This window comes from Anopheles stephensi, chromosome 3, assembly GCF_013141755.1.
Source record: "Anopheles stephensi strain Indian chromosome 3, UCI_ANSTEP_V1.0, whole genome shotgun sequence".
Taxonomy (NCBI): domain Eukaryota; kingdom Metazoa; phylum Arthropoda; class Insecta; order Diptera; family Culicidae; genus Anopheles; species Anopheles stephensi.
Window position 1 is genome coordinate 6,185,059 of NC_050203.1, and position 27,945 is coordinate 6,213,003.

The following is a 27,945-nucleotide window of genomic DNA, read 5'->3' on the forward strand; positions in this document are numbered from 1 at the left end:
CAGCGACGATCAGACGATCGACAAACCGGCGGCAAACTTCAATTCGGAACCACCCTGTGGCGGCGCATGACAGCTGATCTGGTTTGAAAATGTAAACAAACATACCGAACTACGCAATCTGCTCACGATATTTGCGGTATTTCCGTAGTGTTTTGCGCAACAACAACGTTTTCTCAACTAAAGAGGTAATTGGAAAGTTTCGTTAAATTTGTGCAATAGTTCTGAACCTCGTGTTTAAGTAAAGAAATTTCCAGTACACCGCAGTGGACATAATCGGCTAAAGCAAAGGGAAAGGAATCGACCCCCCCATATTTAAAGAAACTTCTGCCTAATACTAATACAATGCACCGAGCGTCTTATAGCTGGAAATGATGGTAAACCGTAAATCTTTATGTTTCTCTCCCACCAATAACACCCTGGTCTGTATCCATTTCAATTACTTTCGAGCGGCGGCGAAGCTACAACTCGATAGAGACCGGCCGCAATACCATTTCCAAAGAATACCTTTCGAAAGTAAAACAATTAAACGGAGGATCGATAAACATGATCGATCACGCCTACCATATGCCCGATAGGTCAACTTCTTTGAACCTAGCGGAAGCATCAGATTCTGGCCCGATTTTCGGCGAGCAAACAGAAGACTCGAATTGGGTCGCGGGCGTTGAAGAGCTAGCGAGCGATGAAGAATGTGCCATCGAGGTGGATTATTGGAATGATGAGGATGTAGAAATATGGCAGGGAGCATGGGACGAAGATTTGGAAACCGATAGCGGTCCGTTGCATGATGAAGTCTGGGTGGAAGATGATGAGAGTTCCGGTGGCGAATGGAGTGTTAACGCGTTGAAGCGCAATGGAGACTGGAACGATACGGAGAGTGAAGAATCTGAACAGGGCTATCGTGGAGCAGGAGTTGACACCACCGATATGATGGAAGATGACTGGAACGTTGAGGTGTTAGATACAGCCACGGAATGGAATGAAGATGATGTACATTCTGATGCAACGAACGATTGGGGAGAGGAAACAAGAGCAGAATTGACCTTAGCGGCAGCAGGTGATCTGCAGCAGGACGAGAATGATTGGACAACCTTCGATACAAGAACGTTTCTGTGCGATCTTTGCAGCAAACAGTACCTACACAAGAGTAGCTTAACGAAGCACATGTTTTTGGTGCACAATAAACGGCTTAGCCATTGCAGGAATAGCCATACAAGTGATGAGGACTCGTAGAGGATAAGCTTCAAAACAACCTCTCTTTTTTCTGTCGAAAATCAAGAATCTTTCCATTGTAAGCAATAAAATGAAAAAACAACGTACCTGCGAAAGGTGTTTCGGATGATCGTATGGCTGCATGAGTAGCCGGTAGAGATTTTCTCCCATTTTCAAGTTTCAAGAAGCTATTTTTTATATTTATCTTCTTTTCCGTTCGTTGCAAAATCTACCTGCTAAACACAAACGTTTCCTTCCCACATCGTACACCAGAGAGAAGACGGAGAGTATTTATAAAATCTATTCCTATTCCTGATTCACGTGCCCTTAGAAGCTCCTATTGCTTTGCAAGTTGTGAGTTGTGTGGTATGTGCGTGTTTCATCACATTGTAACTGTGTTAGAATAAACAATGGAAGGATAGAATTACGGGGATAAGGGGAAGCGTAGACGTAAACGAGAGTTAAAGAGGGAAATTACGGGCTGAAAGTGATCGTCCTTTTTTGTTCTGCTACAATTTTGGCAACATTCTTACACTTCCGATTCCAAAAGGTATGCATTTGTCGTGGTTATTAGTTACTAAAGCCTAGAGAGTAACGGCTGCTAAACGTACTGTGATCACATTACAATACTTTCAATCGGTTGTGCAGAAGAGGCGGTAGAAGGGTGTTGAGACGGAATATGGTTTACTAAGAAAAGTAGCAATAATTTGTTCTGCTCTGGCTTACTGTACCTCCCATACTGTTCACTGTAAGACCTGGTTTCGACTAGTATTACCGGTGAGGTTCCCCTGCTATAAATATGCTCCATAATACACGCTGGACTTGGGAAGTTCTTAAGTTAGTGTGTGTCTGTGGCGTCACACGTGGTAGAGCTTCGTCCTCCACAGTACGACCACAAACACAGACGGACGCAAGTTAATGTTAAACGCTTTAATTCTAAACCAGCGCGTGTACACACTTAAATCAACTCGCCTGCGCGAAGAGGAATGACAATAAATAGAACGACCTAATTGAGGATGACGATAAGCTGTACAAAAGATGAGGAATAAAACGAACGCGAACGTACGATTTAACAAAAAGAAACTTTACCCAGCTCGCAAACTGCTGAGACCATTACTAATTGTTTAAAAACAATATCACAAAGTTTTGTTTTTTGCTCCTGTTTAAACACCAACTACCCGAAGGTCCTGCATTTGAAATCCGGTTCGGTTTTGGGATTCCGGTCCTGTCACTGCTTGCGTTAACCGTTAACACTGCACGAAGATAACCGAGAGTATAAAGGAGTGTAACAACATTATAGACTAACAAAACCCCCGAAAAACGAACCGGCTTACGTGTAGCGTTAAATTAATAGTTTACCAACCAGTGGACCAGCTTTTTCTCCGTGTAGCATCATTGCACTTGTAAAAGCCTCCGTTTTATGTAAAACAACTGCTTCATCGGCTGCACACACACACACCTAGTGCTCCTTCTTGGTGTTATCCTTTGGTCCGCCGGAAGGAAGATGATTGTTGTTGTTGTTGTTGTTGTTGCTGCTGTGGTTGTTGTTATTATTCAACTTGACCGCATCGTTGACGCTCTTTGGAAGGGTCGCACTAATGTTGCCAAACGATCGCCGTTTCAGGCTAGCGACGTCCGCACACTCCGCGTGGATGTTGTTACACTTGACGGGTTTTCTTTCGGGTGTGCGACCGTGCACAGTAGTGGTTGCATTGTGTTCGAGATTGTTCGGTATCAGAGGCGCGGAGGCGTTCGGGTCCGGCTCCGAGCGGGAGGATGACGCCAACTCTTCCTCCCCCTTGGCGGACGTCGTTTGGGTGGCCGCTGTCGTCGGCGGCTGAGATTGCTGAGCGCCTTGCTTTTGGTGCAAGTGTTGCAACAGTACCTTCGTCTTCAGCACACCCGCCGGCCCGTCGATGCTGGTGATCCAGAACCGGCGTGCGGTCAGCATACAGACGTCCTTCACGTACAGCACGCAGGCAAACGCCTTGTACAGCACACCGTACACCGTGTCGTACTCGTTCGGGATGATACCATCGACCGAGCTTTCGAAGTAGCTAAACATGGGAAACCATATGCGTGTCCGGTTGGAATCGTGTGACATAAGGGCCTGGAACGAGCGATTAAGAGGCGTGCAAGCGTCAGTACAGGAGGCTTAGAACTGTTGCACCATCCCAACACGCACCTGGTTGTTTGCTAGGGTGTGATAGTACAGAAACAGTCGCGACGTTATGTAGAACGCCACAAACACGTCAATGGAGTAATGTTCGTGGGCGGCCAGAATGAAGAATATGCCAAACATGTTCAGCAGCCAGGTGAGCGTATGCAGGAAGTATAGATTGCGGGGAGTATCTATGTTCGGGAAAGACGGCGAAAAGAATTAGAGTTGGAAGCGTGGAACGGGACAATGACACGCCAGTACGTACATTCGGTAATGAAGAAGTTGAGCAACGTCAGCGCGACCGTGTGCCCACTGAACATGTAGTCACCGCAGGTACGGACACCCTGTATGGACATGCCCAGTCCGCTCCAGATCGTATAGGCACGGCTGATTCGAAGGTAGATCATTTCCGTAATACGTACGCTATTTAGATGGGGAAAGATGTGTTTAATGTTTAAACGGCTATAAACATTGCTTCATTTCATCACACTTACTTGCTGTCGTCAAATTTATGATCGTGTGGTGTACACTCCAGATGCGTTCCCGGTACGCTCAGGGACGTAATCAGCATCGTAACACAGCGCAGCAGAAAGACGGTTCCGGCCAGGGCGAAGAAACGGCGCAACAACACCATCCTGCGGAAAGAAAAGCCAACAACTTCAGAATCTCGCTCATGGGGCTTGGAGCCATTGCATAAAAAAGAGCCTTACCGATGCTTGTGCACCACCAGAACGCACATCCAGATGCAGAACAGTATCGTGCCGGTTACCTCACACATGTGGAAAGCCCACGGTATGTGCGGCACGTTGTCGAGGAAGATGTCCGGCAGCGGTGGGTACTTCTTCATGTCCGGTACACGCTCGTGCACCACCACCATCACGAACGCGGTGATCCAGGTAACTAGAAAGGCGTAACCTGTACGTGGACAGAGTAGATGGCAAGCGGAAGCAGCAAATTAACACAAGGGTGGACAAAAGTGGGCCATAACCCGGGCGCCATTAGCAGCAGGAGGAGGCTGCATGTGTTTCGGGGGGGGCGGTGAAAGTGGGCAAAAGATTGTACATCGAGCTCGGAGGTCTTGCTCGGGGTTGGGTTGAATCATGTTCGAGCGTGCAGATTTTTTGTTGTGTTGTCGGTGGTCGGTCTCGACGCTTCTCTAAGGTTTTCCATCAAAAAGGTGGTAGGAAAATTTCGATTCCGAGTTTCGTGCTTTACACAACGAATATTATTATATCGCGCGCCCCGTCCATCCTACGTCCAGCAGCGCAAAACCTTATCACCTCTCTCGGAGGAAGGTTTGGCTTATGCAATGGAGTGCGGACACAGCTTTTACGAGACAATCCGCGGATGATGGAATGAGGAATGTAGGTTTATAATATGTTATGTTAACATTACACTTTTTCTTAGAATTGATGGATTGTTCAAGAGTTAAGTTCAAGCTTAGTGGAACATCTCTAACATGGGACTATTGTTTGGCGTAATGGCTTCTAGGTAATGGGGCTGAATAATGGACGAGACTTATGTATCAGTCTGGACCTCTAGACCACCGTCTAAACCATTCTAACGTAGGACTAAGGATGGGACAAAAGAAATAAGTTCGAAAGGCCAGGAACCCTTCTATCTAACATGCTAACATGCTAAAATTAGCAGAACTCTCCGTGGTGCGATGTGCCATAATTTTGAGCCAAATTTTCATACATTCTTCCAGCTCTGCCATAGGTCCCCTTGAGGCTCTACACGAATCTTCCAGATTCTATACGAACTTTCCAGGGTTTTCAAATGGTCCTTACGCGTCTAGACCAAGATATCGTCATGTTCAAACGTTTCTCTCACGCTGCTTTTAAACACGGCTTTACTTTGCAATCTATCTGCCCATGAATCCTGTCCGACGACAAGCATCGCCCTTACACCTAACCTTATCACCCTTCAACGGAACGCAGGCTCTAACAAAGAAATCCCTAATCCAAGAAGATAAAACCAAAAACAAACTTCATGTCTCACCCCAAAGACCATGACCAGCGCGTACCAGCGTGAAATGTAATTGCCCTTACACGCACAGGTGTTGCAGACGATGACGATGATGGGTGATGGGTCTTTGGATTTCCTTCACCGAAGAGCAGCCGAACAAACGCCACACCACATCTTATCTTATCGCGCTGGCTTGTAAAGCTGGGAATTACTCATGGCATCACAGCCGGCAACAGTGCGGTCTGCTCACCCGAACAAAGCCTGTTTTGTTCCGGATTCTAGCCTCGAGCCTGGACTTTGGAACACAATCTCCCGGTGATAGTACTCAAAAGCGTTTGAGAGATCGTAGGACTGACGAGGGAATTTCCTTAAACAAAGGTTGAGTAATAGACACTTGAGCGCTGCTGTGACGTATCTTCGTTTGCACTTTAGCCGCTCGGAACGAAGCTTCATCATGCACTTGCGGTTGGCTGTAATGCGCCATACGCGCGACATTCAAACTGGCAGACGACCACCATCAGGCGTAAATAGCATTTGTTTACTGCCAACTGTAAACAATCGCGCACCCAAAGACAGAAATGGCAGTGGAACCGCAATCTGAACGTGCGATTCAAACAATCTGTTGCTACTGATAAACATTGATTAGCTTTGGCGTCAATCGCGTATGCGGACCTCATTTTCCGTGCCACAACAACAAAGCATAAAAAAGTGAGGACGAAATAACACCTCCATCGTCCCCATCAGGGTGGGTGCGATTGTGGGTATCGGAAAGTAAATAAAAGTAACATCCACGCCCGCCCCGTCTGTCACGAACGTCTTTGAACATTGAAATAAGGTCGGCACGATCGGTTGTGGCAAACTTTTTTGCGAATGATTAGCCAATAATGGTCGGGAACCATGGTGGTCGTCGTCGTGGTCGTCGAAAACGTGAGTCAAATTAATAATGAAACCAATCCGAGCCAGATGTTGGAGGGCCTTTTATTGTCTTTCAGATTTTTTTGTTCGGCAAATTGGCGGTAAAGCTTAAAAGTGCATCTTTTTGAGGGGGGGAAATATCATTAATTATCTATGCTCTGGACAGACAAGGTTCTACATGCGTCATCAGTACCAGGACACGCGCTAATTGTTTCCCACCCTTTCGCTCTAGCAGCTAGATATCTCGAACCGTGGTTAATCCGATTGACTTGAACGCAGCGCTAATCTTCCTTCCGTAATTAGAAACTCCCCAAAGCACAATCAGTTTTCGTGGTAGGAAAAAAAATCGCAAAATTGACGCAAGTGTTTCCAGCTATTGCACAATTAATCAGAAATGGAGGACAGGCGTTTTTTTATGCACGCTTCTTATTAATTGCTTACCTTCTTAAAAATAAACCCAGTGACAAAAAAAAAAACCGTGATAATGATGACCCGTCTAGAATGTCTAGAAAATAAAAAGGTCGACCGATCGACACAGCAATAAAGGGCGCAATTAATTATTGCAGATTTGTCACCCAGCGCGCCCGGTTCATTGTACCGCGAGAGCTCAATATGCACGTACAAGCAGTAAAATGTGCATTTTATATCGATTTTGCGTATCAGTATATTTTTTTCCATTTCTGTTACCGTGCGTGTTGTGCAATAGACAATCGACAAAATAAAACTCCACAGCGCTCGGTTGCCGACGATACTCACCACCCGGATTATCGCCGCTTGCCAGAGCGGGCTGTTGTGTGGCGTGTGCCGCCTAGCCATCGAGCATCGATTTAATTTCGATCAAATAATAACACCACCAAAGTAGGCGCTTGTTTTAAAACATTCGTACCGGAAGGTTGGTGATTTGTATCGGAAAACCACCGAAAGCTATTTCAGTGCTGTGGCACAGGCACTGGAAACAGCAGCAGATAAGCCGCGGCATCAGCTGCCGGCGTGGGGCGAAGTTTTGGGAGGGAGCAGATAAGAAAATACCCCTAAATATCACATCAGCACTGACTCATTCCAGGCCAACACAGACAGGCCCACAACGGTAGCCTCTACAGTGTCTGAACTGTAAATCCGGACGCCTTGAAGTTGGTGGAGCAATTTCGGTGGTCTAGGAATGGCTCTACAACCCCGAGAGGCGAACATTTGGACTTTCTGTACTCTGATGTCCATTTCATTCCCTAGGGCTGTCCTCTATAATCCTCTAGTATAAAGCCGCACGGTTGTTCGATTTCGGCGTGTCCAGATTTCTGTTCGAGCCACTGTGTGATATCTATTCTTATCATTTTTCATTAAAGCTGTTTCCCTTATGCTTCGTGTTCTTCCTTGTCCGACATGAAATATGGCTCCCGTTTCCGGGACGGACCTAAATGCACCTTAAAATCGTTGCTAGACCTTGAAAGCTTCAAATGTGGGTTCGCTCCATCATGCTCTGCCAACCGAACAGGTCCAGAAATAGTCGCTAGGCTACGGTTGCATTTTTACCGACCCTTGCCGGTGCATTTTTAGCTCTTAGTAGGCTGAGCATTCCATAGAATCGAATTGAAGCACGAGGAAGAGCAGTTTCAACGAGCAGTGTCACTCAATTTGCTACCCGAGAGGAAATTGAATTAGGGCCTTTCAATCGTCCGACAAATGCTCCGTGCTGGTGCTTGCTTGGCATGGTGGAATCGGGCTCATGAAGCCGGGGGTTTTGCCGTCCGTGACACATCATGCAAGTGTTTCGATCGAGCGATATTTCTTTCCCATTAAAAGCCGTGTTATGTGTACTACAGCTCGTAAGCGGTGCAAGCAGGAAAAGAATGGCGAGGGCTATTGCACCTCCAATTAAGTTTGTTCTCGCAAGTTCTCTCTTGCCGGGAAACGGGGAAAATTGCACGCATACTGACCCTAGGCAAAAGGGTGTTTCAATTGGATTTAATGCAGCCTATCGACCAACCGTAACCAAGGCCTCCTCATCAAATCCCTTGTCGACTTACCTAAACTTATCATCGTTTTGAAAAATTCCGGCTGAATACACGTGGCACATCCATCGATGGACATGGGCGGCGAGATGCGCTCCAGGTCGCTGTAGCTGTATCCGACCGAACCGTAACTTGTGCCCATGCTGGACAGAAGCGACGCGTGGTGAGGATGCTGATGGTGGTGGTGGTGGTGATGGGGGTTGTGCAGACTGGCCGTGGAAGGATGATGTGGCGTCCCGATGCCACCATGCGAACCTGCCGGATGGTGCTGCGGATGCATTGGCTGGTGGCCAGCAGACGACATATCGCTACCATTCATGCTGTACTCCGGTGCCCACAGACCGGCCAGTCCGAGGGGACCGGTGGTGGCCAAATGTTGCCGCTGAAGCAACCGGGTGGCGAACCAGAACCGTTTAATATCACCGAACCGGAGCTGCGTGGCACAGTGTTGCGGTAGATCGTGCACATCCTGTTCGGTAATCGCGAGCAAACATCGGCCATCGACGTCCTCCCGTGCTATCCACTCGATGATGCGCCGCGACAGGCCTTCCTTCCGGGCCCATTCGCTCACATGCTCGCAGGTCCAGGCCAGCACACTGAGCGCGTTATGTTGGTCGGGCATGGTTGGGCTGGCGGTTCTGCTGCTGCTGCTGTTGTCGGCGGATCCGGGCGGTATGTACGTGGTCGCATTAAGATTCTTCAACAGTTGCCCAATATCGTATGCATACTTTTGTGATGACATCGAACCACATACGTCACATGCAGGCACGCACACGCCTTCTCGAGGAAGTAGGTTAATTTCACTTTTTCACCTTCCCGGCACACACTCACGTAACGTGGACGCTACCGACGCACAGTACACGGATCGGCGGCAGGTTGTTTTGTCTGAGGATTCCGAATCAAATCGACTAAATCGACGATGCACTCAAATAGTAGTAGAGACAGTGGCAGCTCATTGTTGACAGTAGTGTGCAACTAGCCAAAACACTCCCGCATAACCATCCGCAGCATCCGACGAAACACGCGCACGCAATCACCTGGCTACGTGTATATCCGCAGTTGGGAATTTCCGTTCCTCGAAGCACGTTATATCTGCAGGAAAATTGGGGTTTTCATCCGCAAAATAAAGAAAAAAAACACCCCCGTCACACACACTCCGCACTTTCTCTCTTTCTCCTGGCTCGTATCACCCCACCTGAAGCAAACCCCTTTTTAGGGATGATTATTGACGATTATTTTAAGCTACACAATACAACACGCGCACACGCGCCAACTACGTAAATACTGTTGACGAACCTTCCTGACGACCTCTTCCGCGAACGCACCGTGTTAGCGATGGGCCGGAAATACGAAGTATCTCGCAACAAGCTACGCAACCGCTCCAATCGAGCTGGACTGAATAAATGCTGGCTCAATTTGCTGTGATTCTGCTGCGAACCCGTTTCGTATTCCGTTGTACCCACACACAATCGCAGTTCGTGGAAGAGAGATTGTGCGTGTTTGTTTGTTGTTTTTCTTTTCCTCTACTGTCATCGTGTTTACAGGGTGCGCTTCAATACTTCCATTCCTGTTGCCCAAGTTGCAAAAACGCTTCAAGTGCTTGGAAGTCAAATCAATCGTTTTTAAATTTGTGGTTATTGGTTACTATTTTCAAAAAGGAGTAAACTGATGGCGTTTTGTTGCTAAATTGTAAATAAGTTTTCAAGCGCAATAGCAATACGCTTCAGGCAGTTTATTTCAGCTTTAAACATGGTATTTACTCTTTCTTGATGGATGCAGGTTCTCGGTAGATCTCTAACCCGGAATCCAGGATTTTTGTACCATTTAGAAGATTCTATGCTACAGAAGCACTCACATTCACTCACGTTCGAGCGCCGTTTTCTGACAACCAATTATTCCGACCATCTTAAATATAGTAAGCCCTTCCACGCTTTCTTTAACCTTTTGGCCTGAGGATCTATTAAAGAGCGGTTCCTTTGGAGGAGAGTAAGTTATATCATCACTTAATGCACACAAAAACTGATGGAGCACGCACGGCAATTATTTACCATTATTTTTATTTTTCATTCGTTTTTGCGTTTTTGAAAATAATATGTCAATACATGTCGTAATATAATAATGATAATGATAATAATAATAAAGATAAGAATGGTTACACAGTAAGCTGTTACCTTAATATATCGTAGAAATTCTTCCACTGCGCCTGATCCCTGCTATGCTTTTGCTTGTAAAGAAGTTTGCGTGTGTATGTGTATGTGTTTTTTTGCGAAATCAAACCTTAATCCTTTCACCATCACTCACGGTGGTGGTGGCTTCAAGACAGGTATTCCTTCCCTGCTGCTTGTAACGGACGTGCCTTTTGCAGGTGTTCGCTTGAGGTGCTTTCCTCCCATTCACACTAGTGCAAAATAATTTTAACGTTAATTTTAATAATTTTTTGTTGTTTTCATACAAGAATCACATTTATGGCCAAAACAATGCCGAACACAGTGTACGCTCTAGCTCGTCTTTCTCCTCGCTCTATTCTCTCTGTATCTGGGATGTATAAACACGTTTACTTGTGTGAAGATGATCTTCTCCAGTGATCATGCACACCTGGGAACACTAGTGAATGCTGCCACGTGTGGTATGCAGCTAGTGGTTGATTATCCTACACCTTACTCGTTTCCCTACAGCTCACGCAAAACAGACGATTACAGTTAATAAGGCAATAGAAACTGATCTGGGGTGGCAAAACAACAACGCTCAGTCGGGGACTAATAACGCCACGAGGGATAACTCGGATTTTGGTAAGCACAAGATAGAAGATAAACAACGTAATTTCGCACAAACCGGGGGCAAATAAAAAGTATTACAATCATAAAGCACAGATCACACAACACTGCTGACTGCGCTTCGTTATCCTTGTGTCCAATCTGACTTTCCGTCTGTGTGTGTTAGCTAAACCTGTTCAGCGTTCATAGATAGTTGTGTAAATAGTGTTGTATGTTATTTCTAGATTATTTCCATAATAGAGCTTTTTTGCATGTAAATTTTTACCCCTTTCATTAATTTTTCTCCTCCTACACAATTATAGTTATAGTTTGCGTGTGTGACACAGACCGCTGGTGAGACATTATCCTCATCATCATCATCCTTCGCCTTGCTTGTACTGCAACTTTGCTTGCAGTTTCGGTTATCTATACTACACAACACTAAACGTAACACAGCTGCAACAACATTTGATGTGAGAGAAGAAAGGTGAGAGTGTGTGCCTGTGTGTGTGGGATGGATTTTGGAAATGTAGTCCCATTATTTGGAATCGGCCTAACCGGCATACTGGTACGTGGGCGTCGTATCCTTTCGATGCCTGGCTGTGTTTTATAGCTACCATTCCTTTCCAACGTGTTCTACGCGCTCTCTGATCCTTGATTGTGCACTGTGTCGACACAACATCTAGAATGAAGTGTATTTCGTTTTATGTTTGCACCTATTATATTCGTTGGTTTTTTGTTCTGCTGTTTCAATTGTTTGTCTCTTGATCACGGCGTTTGTTTGTAGTGGGATAGAGAGTCTATCGTGGATACGGGTGGATAGGAGAGAGAGAGAGAGAGAGAGATAAATCATTTTTCTGATGGGATGTCTATCCAACGACATCCTGGTTACACTTTCTCTAGGTCTGTGGTTAATTCTTGATGCTTGTATGAGGTGTTCCAAACGATAAACTCTACTCCGTTGCACCACCCTTTTTTATATTGAACTTTTCTTCTGTTTTAAATGTATGAAAGCGCAAAACAAAAGGGGAGAATCCTATCCTTTTCCCATCACTCTATCTCGCTCTACTATAAGTACTTTACGGTGTTCTAGTGTCCTAGCTATTGGTTGTCGTCTGATAGCGACAGCCGTTCCCCTTAGCAAAAACGATCAACAGCACGTTACACATTCATTATACCGCGTTTCAAATTCGTTATTGTTGTATCATATCCCTTAGCCCTTTATCTTTTACTTTAATTTAGCCGAACGCCCCATGTCCTCAGCGAAGGCCCAGAGCGCGCGGGACCAACGCGGGACCCTTACAGCACACCAGCTAATTATAGAAAACGTTCACGCGCACCCCCCCCCCGCTGTAAGACAACTAGTAACAGAACGAATTTTCTCTTAAAAACAATGCCCCCTCAATGCAAACTACTATCACGTCGAAGCTTTGCCCTTGGAGAAGTGAAGTTGCCCCCTGTTCTCCATCATCCCCACACATCCACCCCAGTCGGTAGCAAAAGGACGCGTAAAACCACACTCGAAGAGGAACATTTTTGCATGAATTGAATTGAATGAATTACTAGTGTTGCTAAACAAATAGGGACAGTATCCGAAGTGTAACTCTTTTTCTTACCCCCGCCCCGTTTTATCCGTTCCTCTCCCACAGCTATGCAAAAGGGCGTAAACAAAACACGAAAAATGGTGCCCAAAAATCAACCACTATGCATTGGCACTGCATAGTTGCCGTTCCTGAAAAAAAAAAAATGAAATTATGCTGCTGGGAGAGATGGGGCTGGATCGGATTCGCTTTAACGCTAAATGATCTTTATCCGCTTTGGAAAAGTTGTATGCATGTGTAGAGGCAGCTTATGTTGTTGGTAGTATCTTCAAATGAATATTTTTAGTCGCAAAATATGATCGATTTAGCAAACAGCTGTGAAAGGAAAGCATGACACAATACCACACCGTACCGGGGATTTGTCTTGGCGATCGACAGGCGGCGATCCGATCGGTTTCGTATGAAAAAATGAAAACAAGCCAAGCTTATTTCACGGGTGCCTTAATCCAATCCAATCCGATCGATCAAAGAGACGCTTTCCCGGTGCCTTAATCTTTGCACATGGAGGTATCCATTGGACTGGCCGGTTGCACGAAGGACGAATTGCCGGTGAACGAGATATTACTACTAGTGTTGTTCGAGTTCGACGAACCGATGCTACTGTTGAGCGAACCGGGACCACCAACGCCACCGGTACTACCACCACCACCTAGCAGCGGAAATAGATTGCCACCACCACCACCGACGGAGGAGGTTGAATGCGAGGAAAGCACGTTCGGTGCCGAGGTGTTCAGTCCGATTGGTATAGCCGGCTTAATAAACCGCTCGCTAGCCCGTCGACTCACCAGCTGGCCGCACGCGATGCAGCGCGTCAGCCCACCGGGACTGATCGGTCTTTGGCTGGCCAAAGCCGACACATTCTCGTTGAACAGCCGCTCGTCTTCAAACTCGAGCGACGATTCCGACTCGGACAAGTGTCGCGACAGTGCTTCGCGCCGTTCGACTTCGAGCTGCAGCTTGCGCTGCAAGCGCTTGTTCTCCTCCCGTATGCACTTTTCCTCGTGTGCAAACTGTTGCGTCTTTTCCTTGCTTTCCTTCTCCGCTGCGGCCAGATTGCTGCGCAGCTGGTCCACCTCCGAGCGCAGGTTGGTGATGTGCGCCGTCAGTTGTGTGGCAGTGTCGTTGCCATTTTCGTTACGATGATGGCTTATTTCTCTGCCGGGGATGGATGGATGGGGGAGAAAAAGAAGAAGATTAAATTCAATTCTCATTGGCGAATATATCATTCCCAAAAAAAATGGGCATACTTTGGACTGGTGGGATCAGACACCGGTTGATCGAGCTTGATCTGGAGCGAACGCTTCTCCGCTTCCAGCTTGTCCATTCGCTTCCACAGCTTGTTCACCAGCGCTTCCTGCTCCTGCTCGAGCGTGTTCTCCAGCTCGACCATCTCGCGGCGCAGCTGCTCGAGATGGTTCTGCTTGGCAGACGTTTCCGCCTCGAGCTTCTCGATCTTGCGCATCAGCTTGTTAACTAGACACTCCTGCTCCTGTTCGAGCGTTTGCTCGAGCTTACACTTTTCCTGCCGCAGCTGGTCCAGCTTGCGGGACAGATCGTTCGTGAGACACTCCTCCTCGCGCTCGTAATGGTGGGCGAGCGTTTCCTTCTCCTTTTTCAGCGCCTGTATTTTCTTGAGCAGCGTGTTGGAGATGTACTCCTCCTCCTGTTCCGCTTTCGCTTGCTGGAAAGAGCATGTGGGGTGTGAAGGGAAGCAATCATAAGCATGATAAGCAAAGGGGCAAAACAGAAAACATCAGTTGGGGGGTAGGACTTCGTAATCGATGCATTACGGCACAGCCTGCGAGAAGACCCGTTTGTCACGGAGTTCTTGAACAGCTAGATGCATTGCATCGGCTACAGAATCTCGCTCGCTTATCCCTTCATCCGGGGTGGTGGTAATAGCGTTGTTTACTTACGATGATAACTGACGCTTGACGTAGGGAACGGTTCTCCTCCTGGATGACTTTAACGCGAATTTTATACGTTTCTAGTTCTACCTTAAGCACCCTGTAATAAAGAAGGCAACGAAAAAAGTAAATGAGATTAGTGAGACGCCGTTAAAGAAAGGCGACAGAAGTAATAGCCATTGGTGTACAAAGTAGTGGCTGCGCTTACTTGTTCTGTTGCGTGAGACTTTCGATTCGCTTTTGCAGCTGCTCCCGCGACACCGGGCTCGGCGGGAGCATTGCTCCCCCATCGAGTGAGCTCTCCGACTCACACGGACTGTCCATTTTGTTGGGCTGAAAGAAAAAGAACGTAAACACGATCGCTATTAATCTGCGCTTCCTTTCATGTGCAGCAACGACAGCCACAGTATTTTCCGATGCGCGTATGGTGTCGATAAGGATCGTTGTCATTGACTCCGTAAGCCCTTACCGGAGATAAGCAATCAAACCGGAACAATTGCAGCTGTGGATCGATCGTTTAAGTACCACCGGAGCGGGAGAACACGTTCTCGTGACTATCAGATAATCGTGCTTCCATGTTGACAAACGCGCCAGATGATGATGCATCTTAAGGTGCCGTTTCGTGGTCATAGCTTTTGAGGAAGTGCATGGGATCGCACACCGAGTGGCAATGGACATTAGAAAGTCGTAAACCAGGCTTGACAAATGAAGCGAACACGAGAGCCACCGAGAGCGTCTTCCTTCCGGCTCATCAACCACCAGTACGCGGTATGACGAAAGCAAGTAGAGCAACAAATGGTCTGGTGAGCAATTTTTAGAGAGATCGAGACGGTGCCCTTAAAGTCACCGTCGTGTTTAAGCGCTGGTGGTTGTTGGACATCATCAGGATGCAAATACAATCCGTTTCGAATCCGACTACTCATCTTCTGCCCTTGTCTTATGCACACATACTCATACGCACACACACACCCACATACGGCACACCTGCACACATACAATGGTACGCCACACCCCCTCGTTTCTTTTTACCAATCCACGCCGTTTGCACGGATTTTGCCCAGTTCGTGCATCAACGAAATCGTGAAGCAACTATTGCCAACATCCAACTGCACCGAGGAGGATCTGCATGTGTCTCTTTTGCTTGGGTTACATGCAGCGCCCGTGTCAACTGTGGGGGGCTGGTGCGAGGTTTTCCTTGGGCAGATAAATGGAAACCCCCAATACTGTGGTGTGGTGCAATCAAACAACCCAGCACCACCATCACCACCACCACGAAGGGATTATTATTTTCTATCGCTGGGAAAGCCACCATTCGAGAATCGAGGATAGCTAAGAAAAGTGCCCATCAGGCAAGCGGATATGTGTCGCGAGCGGATCGCCCTGCACAATACTTACATCCAATTTGGCTGAGGAACTGTGCAACCGTGCAAATTGCCGACGAGTTGAGTTTGGAATTTTGTCTGTCGCAACACCGTTTTCGTGTTGGGGGGTAGACGGCCTGGACCAGCACCGTAAATTTGATGAAACTTTTACCACACGGAATAGCTTTTTCTGTTTGCCGATATTTTTCCTTCTTCGTTCCCGTCGACCCGTTGACAGCAGGCAGCAGCGAATATTTATTTCACGGTGTGCGAAGGGCAGGTCAGTTCATCTGGCAAACGCGGTACTGACACACTGGTCCGGGAAGATTTTATCGATGCAAATTCGTTACATTTGAGTAAATTTTCGCTGTTGTGGGTTTTATGAATGCCGGTGCAAAAAACAGCCGGAAATAGCTGTATTTTTACGAAAAATTCAGCAAATTCTTGTTCACCGCCAAACGTCAGTCGCTTGTCCGTTGACGTTTGGCCCGGTGAAAAAGCTCCACCAATCGCAAGACGTTTTATAGCTGTCAAACGTACCACCAATTACCACAGGATAAGCGCAACAAAAACAAAACCTGTGACTCATTCCGATAGATCAACACACATTTTGTGTTCCAAAGCGATTCTGTATAGGCTTAAAAAGTTGTTCTTCTAATTGTGTTGTGTTTTACCGTGACTCCAGCATGTTTTCCAGTGCGCCAAACTACTCTAAGCTGAAGACGAACCTTCGTCTGGCACTCAATCGACTTAAGTTGCTGGAAAAGAAAAAAACGGAACTAGCACAGAAGGCACGGAAAGAGATCGCCGATTATTTGGTGGCTGGAAAACCCGAACGCGCCCGGATCCGGGTGGAGCACATCATCCGCGAGGACTATCTGGTGGAAGCGATGGAGATAGTGGAAATGTACTGTGATTTGATACTCGCCCGGTTTGGGCTTGTGACGCAGATGAAGGAACTGGACGAAGGCATTGAGGAGGCGGTAAGCAGCATCATCTGGGTAGCACCACGGCTGCAGGCCGATGTGCAGGAGCTGAAGCTCTGCTCGGACATATTCACGCTGAAGTATGGCAAACAGTACGCGGAACAGGTGCGCGCTGCCATTCCGCCCCACAAGATATCGGATAAGCTGATGCATAAGCTGGCCATACAGGCGCCACCGAAGTTGCTGGTCGAGAAGTATCTGATCGAGATTGCCAAAATCTTTAACGTGGAGTACGAACCGGATCCGCAGGTGATGAAGGATGATCGATCGAACGTTATGGATGGGGAGGACAGTGTGCTGATTGATTTGGCTGATAAGAACAACCTGGACGGTTCTTCGTCAGGTGGCGCAGGAGCATCGGGAGGTGGTGGCAGTAGCGGTAGTGGAAGTGGTGGTGGTGGCGGTGGAGCAGCGGCCACAACACCAAATGTAGGATTTGTAGCGTATCCTCCGCCAATTCCGCAGCTACCCGTTGTTCCTCCAGCCGTTCCATTCCAGTATCCGGTATGTTGAGCAGCAAGGTAGATAAGGAAATGGTGCATGACTCACGGTTTATTTTCATCCCATTTATAGGCTGGCCCTAGTGGACAGCACTTTGGCGGAGCATCTGCTCCGCCACCGTTCAACTACAACATACCGCCCAATTCGTCGGAGAAGGAAGAGGTCAAGGATTTGAACATAAATGCCAGTTTCATTAATGAGGAAAGGGGAGTAAGCGATGCCACTGGTCCACCGCCCTCATACTCATCCCTCAGCCCGGATGACAACATGCAGGTACTTACTATCATCGCTATGTTTTAATTAGCTTAAGAAGTGTACAATTAAACTCTCCCTTTTTCGATTTAGAACTCAACCAAACCTAAACCTCAGCCACGGTCCAAGTTTTCGCCGGAGCTTAACTTCCCTCCATTGCCGAATGTGCCACTGGATCTGCCGGATATACCGGACGGTGACGAACACAAGAACGACAACAACGATGAGATCGATTTCGACGATTTGTCACGCCGGTTTGAGGAGCTGAAGAGAAAGAAGTGAATCTGTTTTCGTGCAAGGCCCGGCACACCTCTCTGTGTACATGCGACTCACCTAGCTTTACCGTGCGAAGGAAACGGAAGGGCAACATATACCATATATATATTTTCTTTAAACTTTACCCATAGTGAAGTTACTGCGCCGTTGTCAGCAGTTAGTTTGGATAATTTTATTTGTACTGTTTTCAATTGTGTTTGTACTAATCAACTGCGGAAACGAACGGCAATTATGTATTTATAAGCTTAAATAAACGAATAATAAGATGAAAGTCTAAAATGCGGTGTGTGTTGAAATAAGTATTTTTTGCCGATAGGCTGACACAATTAGTATCGATGATGACGATGTTAGCGCTCGGGATTTTTCGGATTTTATTGAAATTTCTTCGTAAGCTAAAAATAATGATAGTTATCGGCATAAATGCTCTCAAAAAAATGATACATTTTAATCTTATCAAACATTAAGCATTCATTAAACACAGTTTAGAGAGGAAAAAGAAATATTTCGCTTCACAAAAAACTGCCAATTCAAACAGTTTCGAAACCGAACAAAAACACATGTTCGAATTCAGCAGCACTCGCGCTCGAAACCCGATTGTCAATGACAGCGCGTCGCGTTCAAACGTAAGCACTCACACACGTACACAATCGCACGCATTCCAATGAGGAAAAAACACACACTAGCGCATCAACCTTCGTGATGAAAGAAAGCCACAATCGCTAGGTGTTCCGAGAAGTGCATGAAATTTTGCTGAAGTGAGTGAAAATTTTGGTGCTGCGTAGCGAAAAGCGCACCACCGCCAAGTAGTGCCACAGGATTGGAGCCAAATCAAGTGTAAACAGTGAGCTGTGAGTGCGTGCATGTGGGCTCGCTAGTGGTCCCATGCACAGACGAGCGGTCCCTCTGTAGCTAGTGGTCCCACTAGCTTTCCCCCACCCTTTTCCCTCGCGTGTTAGGAATGAACATTTTATTTACCAACAAAGCGCGAACCTGCATCCATTTGGTCGTAAAAATGAAGTGAACAATTGTGCAGAACGTGTGCGTAATGCGTATGAAAGCGGAAGGAGACGGTCATTCCAGCACCAACCTCTAGGGCCCCGTGCACACCCCAAGCCGAGAGTTTCCTTTTTTTTATTGTGCAGACTGCATATTCGATGGAATGATAGTCTTTTTACCACCAGTAGGCCAGCAGAAATACGAATATTGACTTTGTTTTATGTGCTATAAGCAAGTTCCCTGGGAAAAAGAACAAAGGAAGCATAACACTCACAGAAATTCATTTGCTTCTTCATCTTCTTTTTAGTTGCTCAATCCAGAGCGTCGTCGAATGCGAATCAGCTAGCTGACGGTTGATCCAGCAGAGGGCGTTGCGCAGTGTTAACGTCAGTGTGCGTTTTGCCTGGTTTGCTGCCGTCCCATCGTCGTAGGCCATGACAAAGTTTGCTGTGATAAACCAGAGGTCAGAATATCTGTTTGGGCTGTTGCAAATGGCACAGTTTTAGTTGTAAAAAGTGTTTTATGCGATAAGTGTTAAGCCGCTACATTGTCCACCGTCATCCATCGCGGAAGCGTTCGTTTTTATTCCATTTACCATGCAAAACATTTGGTGAAAGTGACTTTTAGGCAGAAGTATGCAGCTATGTACAGGTGAAACAAGACGACTAGACAGCTTTGTGCGGGATTATTGTTAAAAGTCCCGTGTGTAACCAAACTCCGGAAGAGTGTGTAATTGTACCGGAACGCGTAGGCTGCAGTCGCACACGCTCTATCTGCCATAGAAAAAATGGCACAATACTACGAGATTGTACAGCAGGATGAATTAAAAAATGTTTATCCACAACTAAACATTGACAACGGGATCCAGCTTGTGATGGGAGATGATATACAGTTCGGATCGCAGCAAGTTATTCTTTCTCAGGAGCAAACGAATGATATACAGCTTATTGGTGGTGTATACCAATCGGGACATCAAATTCCTCAGCAGCAGCAGCAGCAGCAGCAACAGCAGCAGCAACAACAGCAACAACAGCAACAGCCGCAGCAACAGCAGCTTCAGTTGCAACCTTCGCAACACATACAAGACCCAAACTATCTTAGGCAGGTGAACAATTCTCTGCCATCCGACACTTCATATATGCAGCAAGGCGTGCATGCAGCGCAAACACACCTTCAGCATCAGCAAATTTACTACACTGACGAAAATACGGGACAACTCGTGCAGGCTGGAAATATTTTACAACCCCAAGAATCCATGCATGATTCCCAGCAGCAGACGCTTCATGTAATGCAGACGGCGACGGAACAGCAGCTACAGCAGCAACAGCAGCAGCAGCAGCAGCAAATTATACACCATCAATTGACACCGCCACGACCGCAGCTTCAAACGGCTGCTATCCAGCAATCGGCCCCAAGTGGCTCGCATTCGGTTGTGCAGGTGGTGCAGGGGATACAGCGCCACGGTCAGCACTTGATTATTCGCCAAACTGACCAATCAAAACCACAGGGGATGCAACAAACGCAGCAGCACATACTCGCCCATCACCAACCGACACAGGTGATACTACAGACCCAAGGAGCGCCTCAACTAGTGCAGCAGCAGGAACATCAGCAGCAACAGCAACAGCTACAGCAGTCTGACCAACAAATCCAGTCCAATACGCAACAGGTTGTATATGAGCAGCATACAATGCAACAGCAGCAGCAGCAACAACAGCAACAGCAGACTGTTGCGCTGACAATTAATCAGACTGGGGGTAACACCGTTCAGCAGCATCAACAACCCAAGTTAGCGCAATCGCTATCACAGATTCAGCTGCAACACGTTCCTCAGCAGCAGCAGCAACAGCAGCGTGTACAAATAGCCAAAAACACTATTACGATAACCGCTCAGCAACAGCAAGGCTCCACATTGCATCTTCAGCAAGCCGGTGCCACAAATGCACAATTATTTCAGGGCGGCGCTCGGCACTGCTTCATTGTCACAAAAACTCCTCAGCACCAGCAGCAACACGTCGGAGCAGCTCAAATTGTTACCAACCAGCAACAACAGCAGCAGCAACAACAACAGCAGCAGCAGCAACAGCAACAGCAGCAGCTTCAGCAGCAACAGCAAACCGTCCAGATGCAAACAAATGTGGTCCAACAATCCAATCTGATTGGTACAACGACCCTGCAACAACAGCAGGTAAAACCGGACGCACAGCAACAAACCCAATTAGTGCAGCAAAAGGTTTCAGCCGGTCAGTTCACACAGACCGTTACCATGGCAACAACGGCAGATTCAATGCTGCGTCCTCGCCTGACACGTCCACGCAGCACGAAAACCACCAACCCACGTCCTCCACCACGCTCCAATGTGGCCACCATCGGTACGATACAGATGCGAGGGCCTCGGCCACCGCTTACGGCACACATCATTACCACCCCGATACGCGGTCCGGTAGCCACATCCACGGCAACTTCCTCGGCCGGGGGTGTAAACGCACAGTCGACACAGCAAACGGTATATCACGGCATTATGAGCGGACGTAATTTGGTTCTTACGAATCCGCGCGCCAAAATCCTCACGATCAATCGTACTGGGCAGGGTGGCGGTATAGCCACTATTCAGGGACAACCACCACGATTAGCAATAATGCATCGGAACAATGTTGTGCAAGCGGGTGGCCAACCCGCTGTCAATGCTGCTGCTCAACCATCCCAACCAGACCAGGGACAGACAGGACAGACGCAGATGATACAGGTCAGCTTGGCACAGGTTGTGCAGCAGACGAACGTGTCCGCACAGAACGCATCGTCAGTGGCAACGGTGGTAACATCAGCAACAAGCACCACTGCGACAGCAACGGCGGTGGTACATCCGTTTGTGGTGGGAAAACCTTCGACCCAAGGCAAATCCGAACCAGAGGCAGCGAGTAGTAGCGGCAACTCATCTTCGAACGAGCTGCTGGACTTGGATGAGAGTATTAAGAGCGTGTTGATACAACGGCGCACGGTGGCGGACGCGATCGGCAGCAGTGCGGTCAATACGATGCCAGTAACGTCAGGACCTATTTACGCTGTTCATGCGCAGGGTCCAGAGCAGCAGCAGAGAAACATCGCAAACCAGCCGCTTACCGACGAATCGAACAGTTTAATACAGATCGGCAACGGGCTCACGATGACGACGGCCGAGTTCCGGACGTTTCAGGAAAAGCAGCAGCAACGTCAGCAGGAAGCATTCCGGGGCGGATTCAACCAGACGGTGCGTGCTCGCGCTCCGCAGCGCAGTATGATGATACGGCATCGGGCTTCTTCCGGCCGGCCAATGGTTACGATACAATCGCCACAGAACCAACCGATTGCCGCAATTCCACCGATAACGCTTCCACAAGGGCCGGGAATACCGATTTCCACCTCGCAAGTGTTGCAGCAGCAACGATTTATGCAGCCCGTCACCCAGATTCAGTTGCAGCAAATTACGCCAACCACTACGCTCAAGCAGGTGCAAACGATTGGCCCGCAGTCGGGCGATACGGAGTTCCGCGAAAGTGCCCGGATGTTGGTTATTCTTCAGAGCGGCGAACAGCGGTTGATAACGTTCACGCTGCCGAAGGAAAGCTGCACCGTGCAGGATCTGCTTGAGCAGGTGCAGGTGCAGTACTCGCCGGACAGTAACATCCAGTGCATTTCCAACCCGGGCGGTGATGTGGATTACATTGTGACGGTCGGGATTGGTGAGTCGGAAACGGCGGAAGTGATCAGGCAGGCGGAAATTACGCTGAGGAGTCAATCGATTCAGCTGCACCACCATACGATGCAATCTCAGCCTTTGATGCAGCAGCAGCAGCAGCAACAGCAGCCACAGCAGCAGCAGCAAACGGCGATGATGCAACAGACGACGTGCGTGATTCCACAGCAGCAACAGCAGCAACAACAGCAGCAAACGATGATGATCACCGTACACCCGAACACGCAACAAGCACCGCAACAGCAGCAGCAGCAGCAGCAGCAAGTGCTTACGCGCTTTTCCGACTCGTACCGGCAAACGATTGCTCTCAGTACCGGCGGTACACCGGTATCGATCGCGACCTCATCCCACATGCAATCGCTTCTACAAACCTCTGCCGCGCAGGATGCCAACCCGGAGGTGAAACAAAAGATTGTTAAAGGTTTCCTAGCGGTATGTGCGTCCTGCGGTTACACCGGGCTGGATCACGCCAAATGTCAGCGTTGCAAGCGTGTGTTCACCGAGGCACCACGTCGCATTCCGGAGCCGGAAAAACCATCCGGAGCATTAACACCGCTCTCCTCGGGTGGTAATCATCCACCGCCGCTCATACCGAACGCAACATCAACGCCGATGAGCGGTGCCGTCCGGAAGTACGACATATATGCGAAGAAGCAAGCCATGAACGCGGTTCTGTTGCGCTCTGGTCGCGGTGGATCGGTACGTTCGGGTCGGGGTAGAGGGCGTGGAGCCGTCGCGCCCAAGTACCAGGACATTGAACCGCCCGTATTCACGCTGAGCAGCGACGATGAGGAGGAGGGTTCGATGAACGATCGTTCGAAAACGATCTACAAATCGGCGATCGGTAACACTTCCAAGGTGAGTACGACACATTCCCGTGGGATGTGTGGAGCAAAAGGTTTAATGTGTTGCTTTCGTCTTGATTTTTCGATAGGCCAACGTTTCCCAGCTGCCAGTCAAAAAGGATCCGCTTCCGTGTGAACCTGTAAATAGTGAGATTGATACAAGTGTCGTTGCGAACGGTAAGTGCAGGCAATTTTGAATATGCTACAATTTACTTATAGTATGGTAGAAAAAAGTATTCAGAAAATCAGGAATTCTGAAACCGTTGAACAACCACAAAACCTTTCAACCAAACAACGGGTTTTACCTGTGTGTTCGTTTGAAGCAGAGCCACCTAGCGAGCGTTTGAGCAAGCTTTCGAGCTGCCCAGTGAAAAACTCACCACTGTTCGCGAGCTGTCAAAGCGACGGGTGAAAAATTGACAACGAGCCGTAATGGCGTGTCCGGCTGGGTCAATGTAGAGGCTGCAAGGGATAAACTCACGTTGATTTAGCCAGCATTAAGTCCAGGAAAAACCGAAAAAAGTAAAGCAAATGATTAGCTTTGCCGTGTAAAAGTATTTGCCTGCAGAAGTTTCTACTGTCAGGCACACGGTTTGCACGTGCGCACGCATCACAGTCTAGTAACGTTCTGTGAAAGAACACCAAGACGCGCTGCTGAAAATTGTGTTCTGCCTGTTATGTGAAAAAGTGTGCTTTGATAGGGAAACACGATAGGTATTCTCAACGGGAAAGTTTCGAGCGACAGGACCCGAATGGCTGATCGATGTAAGGGAACAGATGAAACAACCTGCATCTCAAGTGCATGGCTTCTGGCAGGGAAGAAGCGGCTGGCTGCCTGCGTGTGTGGATACCACACGGGAACTGTTGTTTTTTTCTTTTGTTGTCCTTGCCGAAGCATGGTGCATTAAACAGTCGTTATTTGTGATCCCTTTCTCCCGCAGATAAACTTCGCTTGGACATCACGGACGTCAAGAATCTGCCGGACGGGCAAATCACACAACTCGACTGCAATACCATACGGCTCGGGACGCTGAAATATGAGGCGAATGAGAAGGTAAGTTTCCCGGATTTTTAACCAAGTTGCCTCGCATTCAGTGCTTAACAATACATTCTTATCTGTACCCCCCCGGGTGCGCTAGGTTACGATTTCGTCGAAAGGCGTCCGCATTGTCGCACCGAACGTGAGGCGTCCGGCCGAGTTTGTAAGTTTGGATCTTCAGATGCACGAAATGAAAAAGGTGCTGACACACTTCTCGAAAGCGCTGAACGTCATCTTTCTGTACACGAACAATTCTGGCGGTGCGTATGTGCGGAAGCATCTCGAAATGGATCCCAGCTCGGACAAACGTAAGTGTTTATTATGCCCGTTGTTTGCCCTAGCAGCAAAATCGTTCATGCGTGTGAATCGTGCCTTTTCTCCCCTTACTTCCAGTTCCCTGCTTTAGACCGGAGCTGGTATCGAACGATCCAACCAAGCGAATTACGCTGCTGATGGATAACATTAGCGAGGAAGCCAAGTCAATCATCAAAAACATTTTCCATCCGAATTTGCTGGAAGAGATCAGTATTCGTGACGCGAAAGAGTTGCTTCTTCGCTGTTCGCCAAGCCGCTCGCTTAACACGTCCAATTCCAACGCGTCGGCCGAAGCGAACGGGTCCGGCTCGAACGATATGCTCGATGCGATGGAAATCCGCAAACTGCTCATCTATCCGCCGGGCAAGGGTGGCATTTCGATCAACACCGAGGACTACATGTGTCTGGCGAAGGACCAGTACTTGAACGATATTATTATCGATTTCTATCTCAACTATCTGAAGCTGGAAGTGTTGGAGGAGGAAGAACGCAAGAACGTGCACATCTTTAGCACCTTTTTCTACAACCGGCTCACCACGCTGACGACACGCCAGCGGGCCCCGCCGGGCGAATCGAAGGATGTGAGGCTGTCTGCGGCCCAGAAGCGGCACGCGCGCGTTGCCAACTGGACGAAGAAAGATAACATATTCGAGAAGAAGTACATCGTCATTCCAATCAACGAGCAGTCGCACTGGTTCCTGGCGATCATTTGCTTCCCCAGTCTGGAGTGCCCTATTGCGGTTGCCGGCGGGGGAAGCGCTCCGTCGACGAACGTTTCCGGTGCTACCAAATCGAGTTCGAGAGGTGGTGCTGGTGGCGGCGGCGGCGGCGGCGGCGGTAGTACGGGCTCATCCCGTTCGAAGCGTGGTGTTGTGCTCGAAGGTACGGCACTAACGATCGGCAGCACGACAATAACGCCCGTCAATCCGGGAAGGCGCGTCCCGCTCGAAATAGAACCGATCCACCTCGGCGATGAAGACATCTGCGAGCGGGACGAGGCGGACGGTGACGAAAGCGAGCTGGCGAGCAACGGGGATGAAAGCGATGACGAATCGGTGGAAGATGTGCGGCAACCGATCAAGCAGTAAGTAGCGAAGCGATCCCGGGTTTTTTTCCGGTCATTGCAAACATTTTGTCTAACACTCGGTCGTTTTGCTTGCAGACCTTGTATATTAATATTCGATTCACTGCCGGGTGCATCCAGAAGCCGCGTGGTGGCCACACTGCGCGACTATCTGACCTGCGAGTATCGAGCGAAAATGCCCGATAAGGTACCGAAGCAGTTCAACAAGCTCAACATGCCCGGTCATTGCGTAAAGGTGCCGCAGCAAGACAACTACACCGACTGCGGGCTGTATCTGTTGCAGTACGTCGAGCACTTTTTCCTTGTAAGTTGTTGTTGGTCGATGCAGGTCGCAAAGCAGTATTATTTAGTCGTTGTTTCTTTCTTGTTTTTTCCCCCCGACCGTACCAGAAACCCATTGTCGACTATCATCTACCGATCAAGCATCTGCAGAAGTGGTTCGAAACGATCGTTGTGACGAAAAAGCGGGAAGATATTTGCAACTTGATCAAGGATCTGATCGAGAAACACGACGCCAGCGTGCTGCCATTGCCACCGATTGAGCTACCGACGCTGAATGGTAAGAGTGGTGGGATTGGTTGGAGCAGCAAAGCGCAGCACTTTCTCTAACGTCATTCGTCGGTTCGATCACGATCCGCCCTTTTGCTTTTGTAGGTAAATTAATATGCGACCCGTCAGAAAGCGCAAACGAACCCGAGTTTGAGGAAGACGAAATGGAGGATGAGTTTGTGAGCGCATTCGACATGACGCCGGACGAAGACGATTTGCGGCTCTCCTTGGCGGGTACGGGCAGTGCAGCCGCAAACGAATCCAAGTCCGAAACTAACAGTTCTAGCACCACAACCACCACCACCACCACCACCGTGAAGCCGGTCGGTTCGAAGAAAACCATTCACTTTAAGCGCATCGGTGGCCAGTCACTCATCAACCGTTCGTCCAGCAACAACAGCCTGCTCGACGGAAGTACGAACATGGACGCAACGAACGCGAGCTCGGCTGGCAGTGGCAGCAACAACGGCACGCAAAATACAAAACGTCCTTTGGGTGGAAATGGTGGAAATAAGCAGCAGCAGCAGCAGCAGCAGCAACAGCAACAAGACTGTGTACGGTCGAAGATACCACGGCTGAACAGTGATAGCGCGGCCAAGGTGGCAACGTCACAGCTATAACACACTGTACGTTCTCTCCCCCTCACCGTGCTCGGCGTGATACGACGTGGACTAGGTGAATAAATTCCACCCCCGGGTTGCACCATACATGCTCGCTGTAGCTGGAGTTTAATCGTAGAAGAATCCCGCAACGTTTACGAAGAAACTCGAAGGAGAATGAGAAAGAAAAGAAGAAACAAAATCGCACGACGACACACACACACACACACTAGTTCTAACTAAAGATATCTTAAAATCGAGCGTAAGACAAGTTATGACCCATTTTTTGTTTTGTTTCTAAGTTTCTTTTTTTATAAAAAATTGTTAGTGAAAACACATGGCACACGAAAAAAAGAAGAATCGAATCGTCAACAAATTACGTCAGCCGCGAGTGTGTGCGTGCGTGCGTGCGTGCGTGCGTGTGCGTACGCGTTACATTGACCTTGTCATGTATGGAACTGTTTTGGATTTTGTTGTGATCACTGCGTTTCGTGTGCGGTCCGGTCCGTAGCGGAGCGGAGCAGGTACGCGGAGCGAAGGATAGCTTAGTTGAGTGAATTGCTGGCAGATGTCAGGTTAAACCTCGATTACAGTTTGAGGTTATGGTAGGTAGGTTTGTGTTGTAATGAACACTCGATCCATTAGAGCTTAATACATGGAATAACCTTAGATTTGAACTCGATCACGGTTTTTTTTTAAACTAAGTTAGCACATTTATTGTAATAATGAGCAGAAGAAAAAACACAACTAATATTACTTACTCTATGCAGCATGGTATGAAGTATACTGTAAAAACTAAGAGCTGTAATAAAATGAAATTAGCATTGGTAATAAAAAAAATCTTATCTCACTTCGTAAACCTGTTATCTTAATTGACTAGTGAAAGCAA

General features: G+C 48.0%; 5 protein-coding genes and 1 long non-coding RNA gene across 14 annotated transcripts; 4 read left to right on the forward strand and 2 right to left on the reverse strand.

The window, feature by feature from the left end:
- Positions 1-61: 61 nt before the first annotated feature.
- On the forward strand, positions 62-2,172 carry LOC118510384. Of its 5 annotated transcripts, XM_036052135.1 has the most exons (3): positions 85-185; positions 255-374; positions 459-2,172. In XM_036052135.1, exon 3 carries the CDS (start codon positions 544-546, stop codon positions 1,228-1,230), a length of 687 nt encoding a protein of 228 aa, XP_035908028.1. In that variant the 5' UTR covers positions 85-185; positions 255-374; positions 459-543; the 3' UTR covers positions 1,231-2,172. The 5 variants fall into 5 exon arrangements, with proteins under 5 accessions (XP_035908023.1, XP_035908028.1, XP_035908024.1 ...); XM_036052130.1 differs by having other exon boundaries at positions 62-185; positions 245-2,172; XM_036052131.1 differs by having other exon boundaries at positions 240-2,172.
- LOC118510349 (sphingomyelin synthase-related 1-like) lies at positions 1,380-9,747 on the reverse strand. 4 transcript variants are annotated; one of them, XM_036052048.1, is made up of 7 exons: positions 9,556-9,747; positions 8,275-9,351; positions 4,081-4,285; positions 3,865-4,005; positions 3,636-3,793; positions 3,395-3,561; positions 1,380-3,319 (listed from the first exon to the last, which is right to left on the reverse strand). In XM_036052048.1, the coding sequence occupies exons 2-7, from the start codon at positions 8,999-9,001 to the stop codon at positions 2,669-2,671; spliced, it is 2,049 nt and encodes a 682-aa protein (XP_035907941.1). In that variant the 5' UTR covers positions 9,002-9,351; positions 9,556-9,747; the 3' UTR covers positions 1,380-2,668. The 4 variants fall into 4 exon arrangements, with proteins under 4 accessions (XP_035907941.1, XP_035907940.1, XP_035907939.1 ...); XM_036052047.1 differs by having other exon boundaries at positions 8,275-9,467; XM_036052046.1 differs by having other exon boundaries at positions 9,455-9,747.
- On the forward strand, positions 5,205-6,735 carry LOC118510405. The gene is made up of 2 exons (XR_004906007.1): positions 5,205-6,265; positions 6,331-6,735. It is a non-coding gene; the product is annotated as an uncharacterized LOC118510405 (long non-coding RNA).
- Positions 9,748-10,299: 552 nt separating the features above from the next.
- Positions 10,300-16,270, reverse strand: LOC118510370 (coiled-coil domain-containing protein 6). The gene is made up of 5 exons (XM_036052094.1): positions 15,916-16,270; positions 14,729-14,853; positions 14,530-14,620; positions 13,861-14,294; positions 10,300-13,768 (listed from the first exon to the last, which is right to left on the reverse strand). The coding sequence occupies exons 2-5, from the start codon at positions 14,842-14,844 to the stop codon at positions 13,102-13,104; spliced, it is 1,308 nt and encodes a 435-aa protein (XP_035907987.1). The 5' UTR covers positions 14,845-14,853; positions 15,916-16,270; the 3' UTR covers positions 10,300-13,101.
- Positions 16,271-16,415: 145 nt separating this feature from the next.
- Positions 16,416-18,175, forward strand: LOC118510374 (IST1 homolog). Its single transcript, XM_036052099.1, has 3 exons — positions 16,416-17,371; positions 17,441-17,641; positions 17,714-18,175. Exons 1-3 carry the CDS (start codon positions 16,568-16,570, stop codon positions 17,900-17,902), a joined length of 1,194 nt encoding a protein of 397 aa, XP_035907992.1. The 5' UTR covers positions 16,416-16,567; the 3' UTR covers positions 17,903-18,175.
- Positions 18,176-18,548: 373 nt separating this feature from the next.
- LOC118510329 lies at positions 18,549-27,915 on the forward strand. 2 transcript variants are annotated; one of them, XM_036051983.1, is made up of 9 exons: positions 18,549-18,651; positions 19,200-23,483; positions 23,560-23,647; positions 24,412-24,524; positions 24,610-24,817; positions 24,903-25,908; positions 25,987-26,212; positions 26,299-26,467; positions 26,563-27,915. In XM_036051983.1, the coding sequence occupies exons 2-9, from the start codon at positions 19,680-19,682 to the stop codon at positions 27,075-27,077; spliced, it is 6,129 nt and encodes a 2,042-aa protein (XP_035907876.1). In that variant the 5' UTR covers positions 18,549-18,651; positions 19,200-19,679; the 3' UTR covers positions 27,078-27,915. The 2 variants fall into 2 exon arrangements, with proteins under 2 accessions (XP_035907876.1, XP_035907875.1); XM_036051982.1 differs by having other exon boundaries at positions 18,578-18,744.
- Positions 27,916-27,945: the final 30 nt, after the last annotated feature.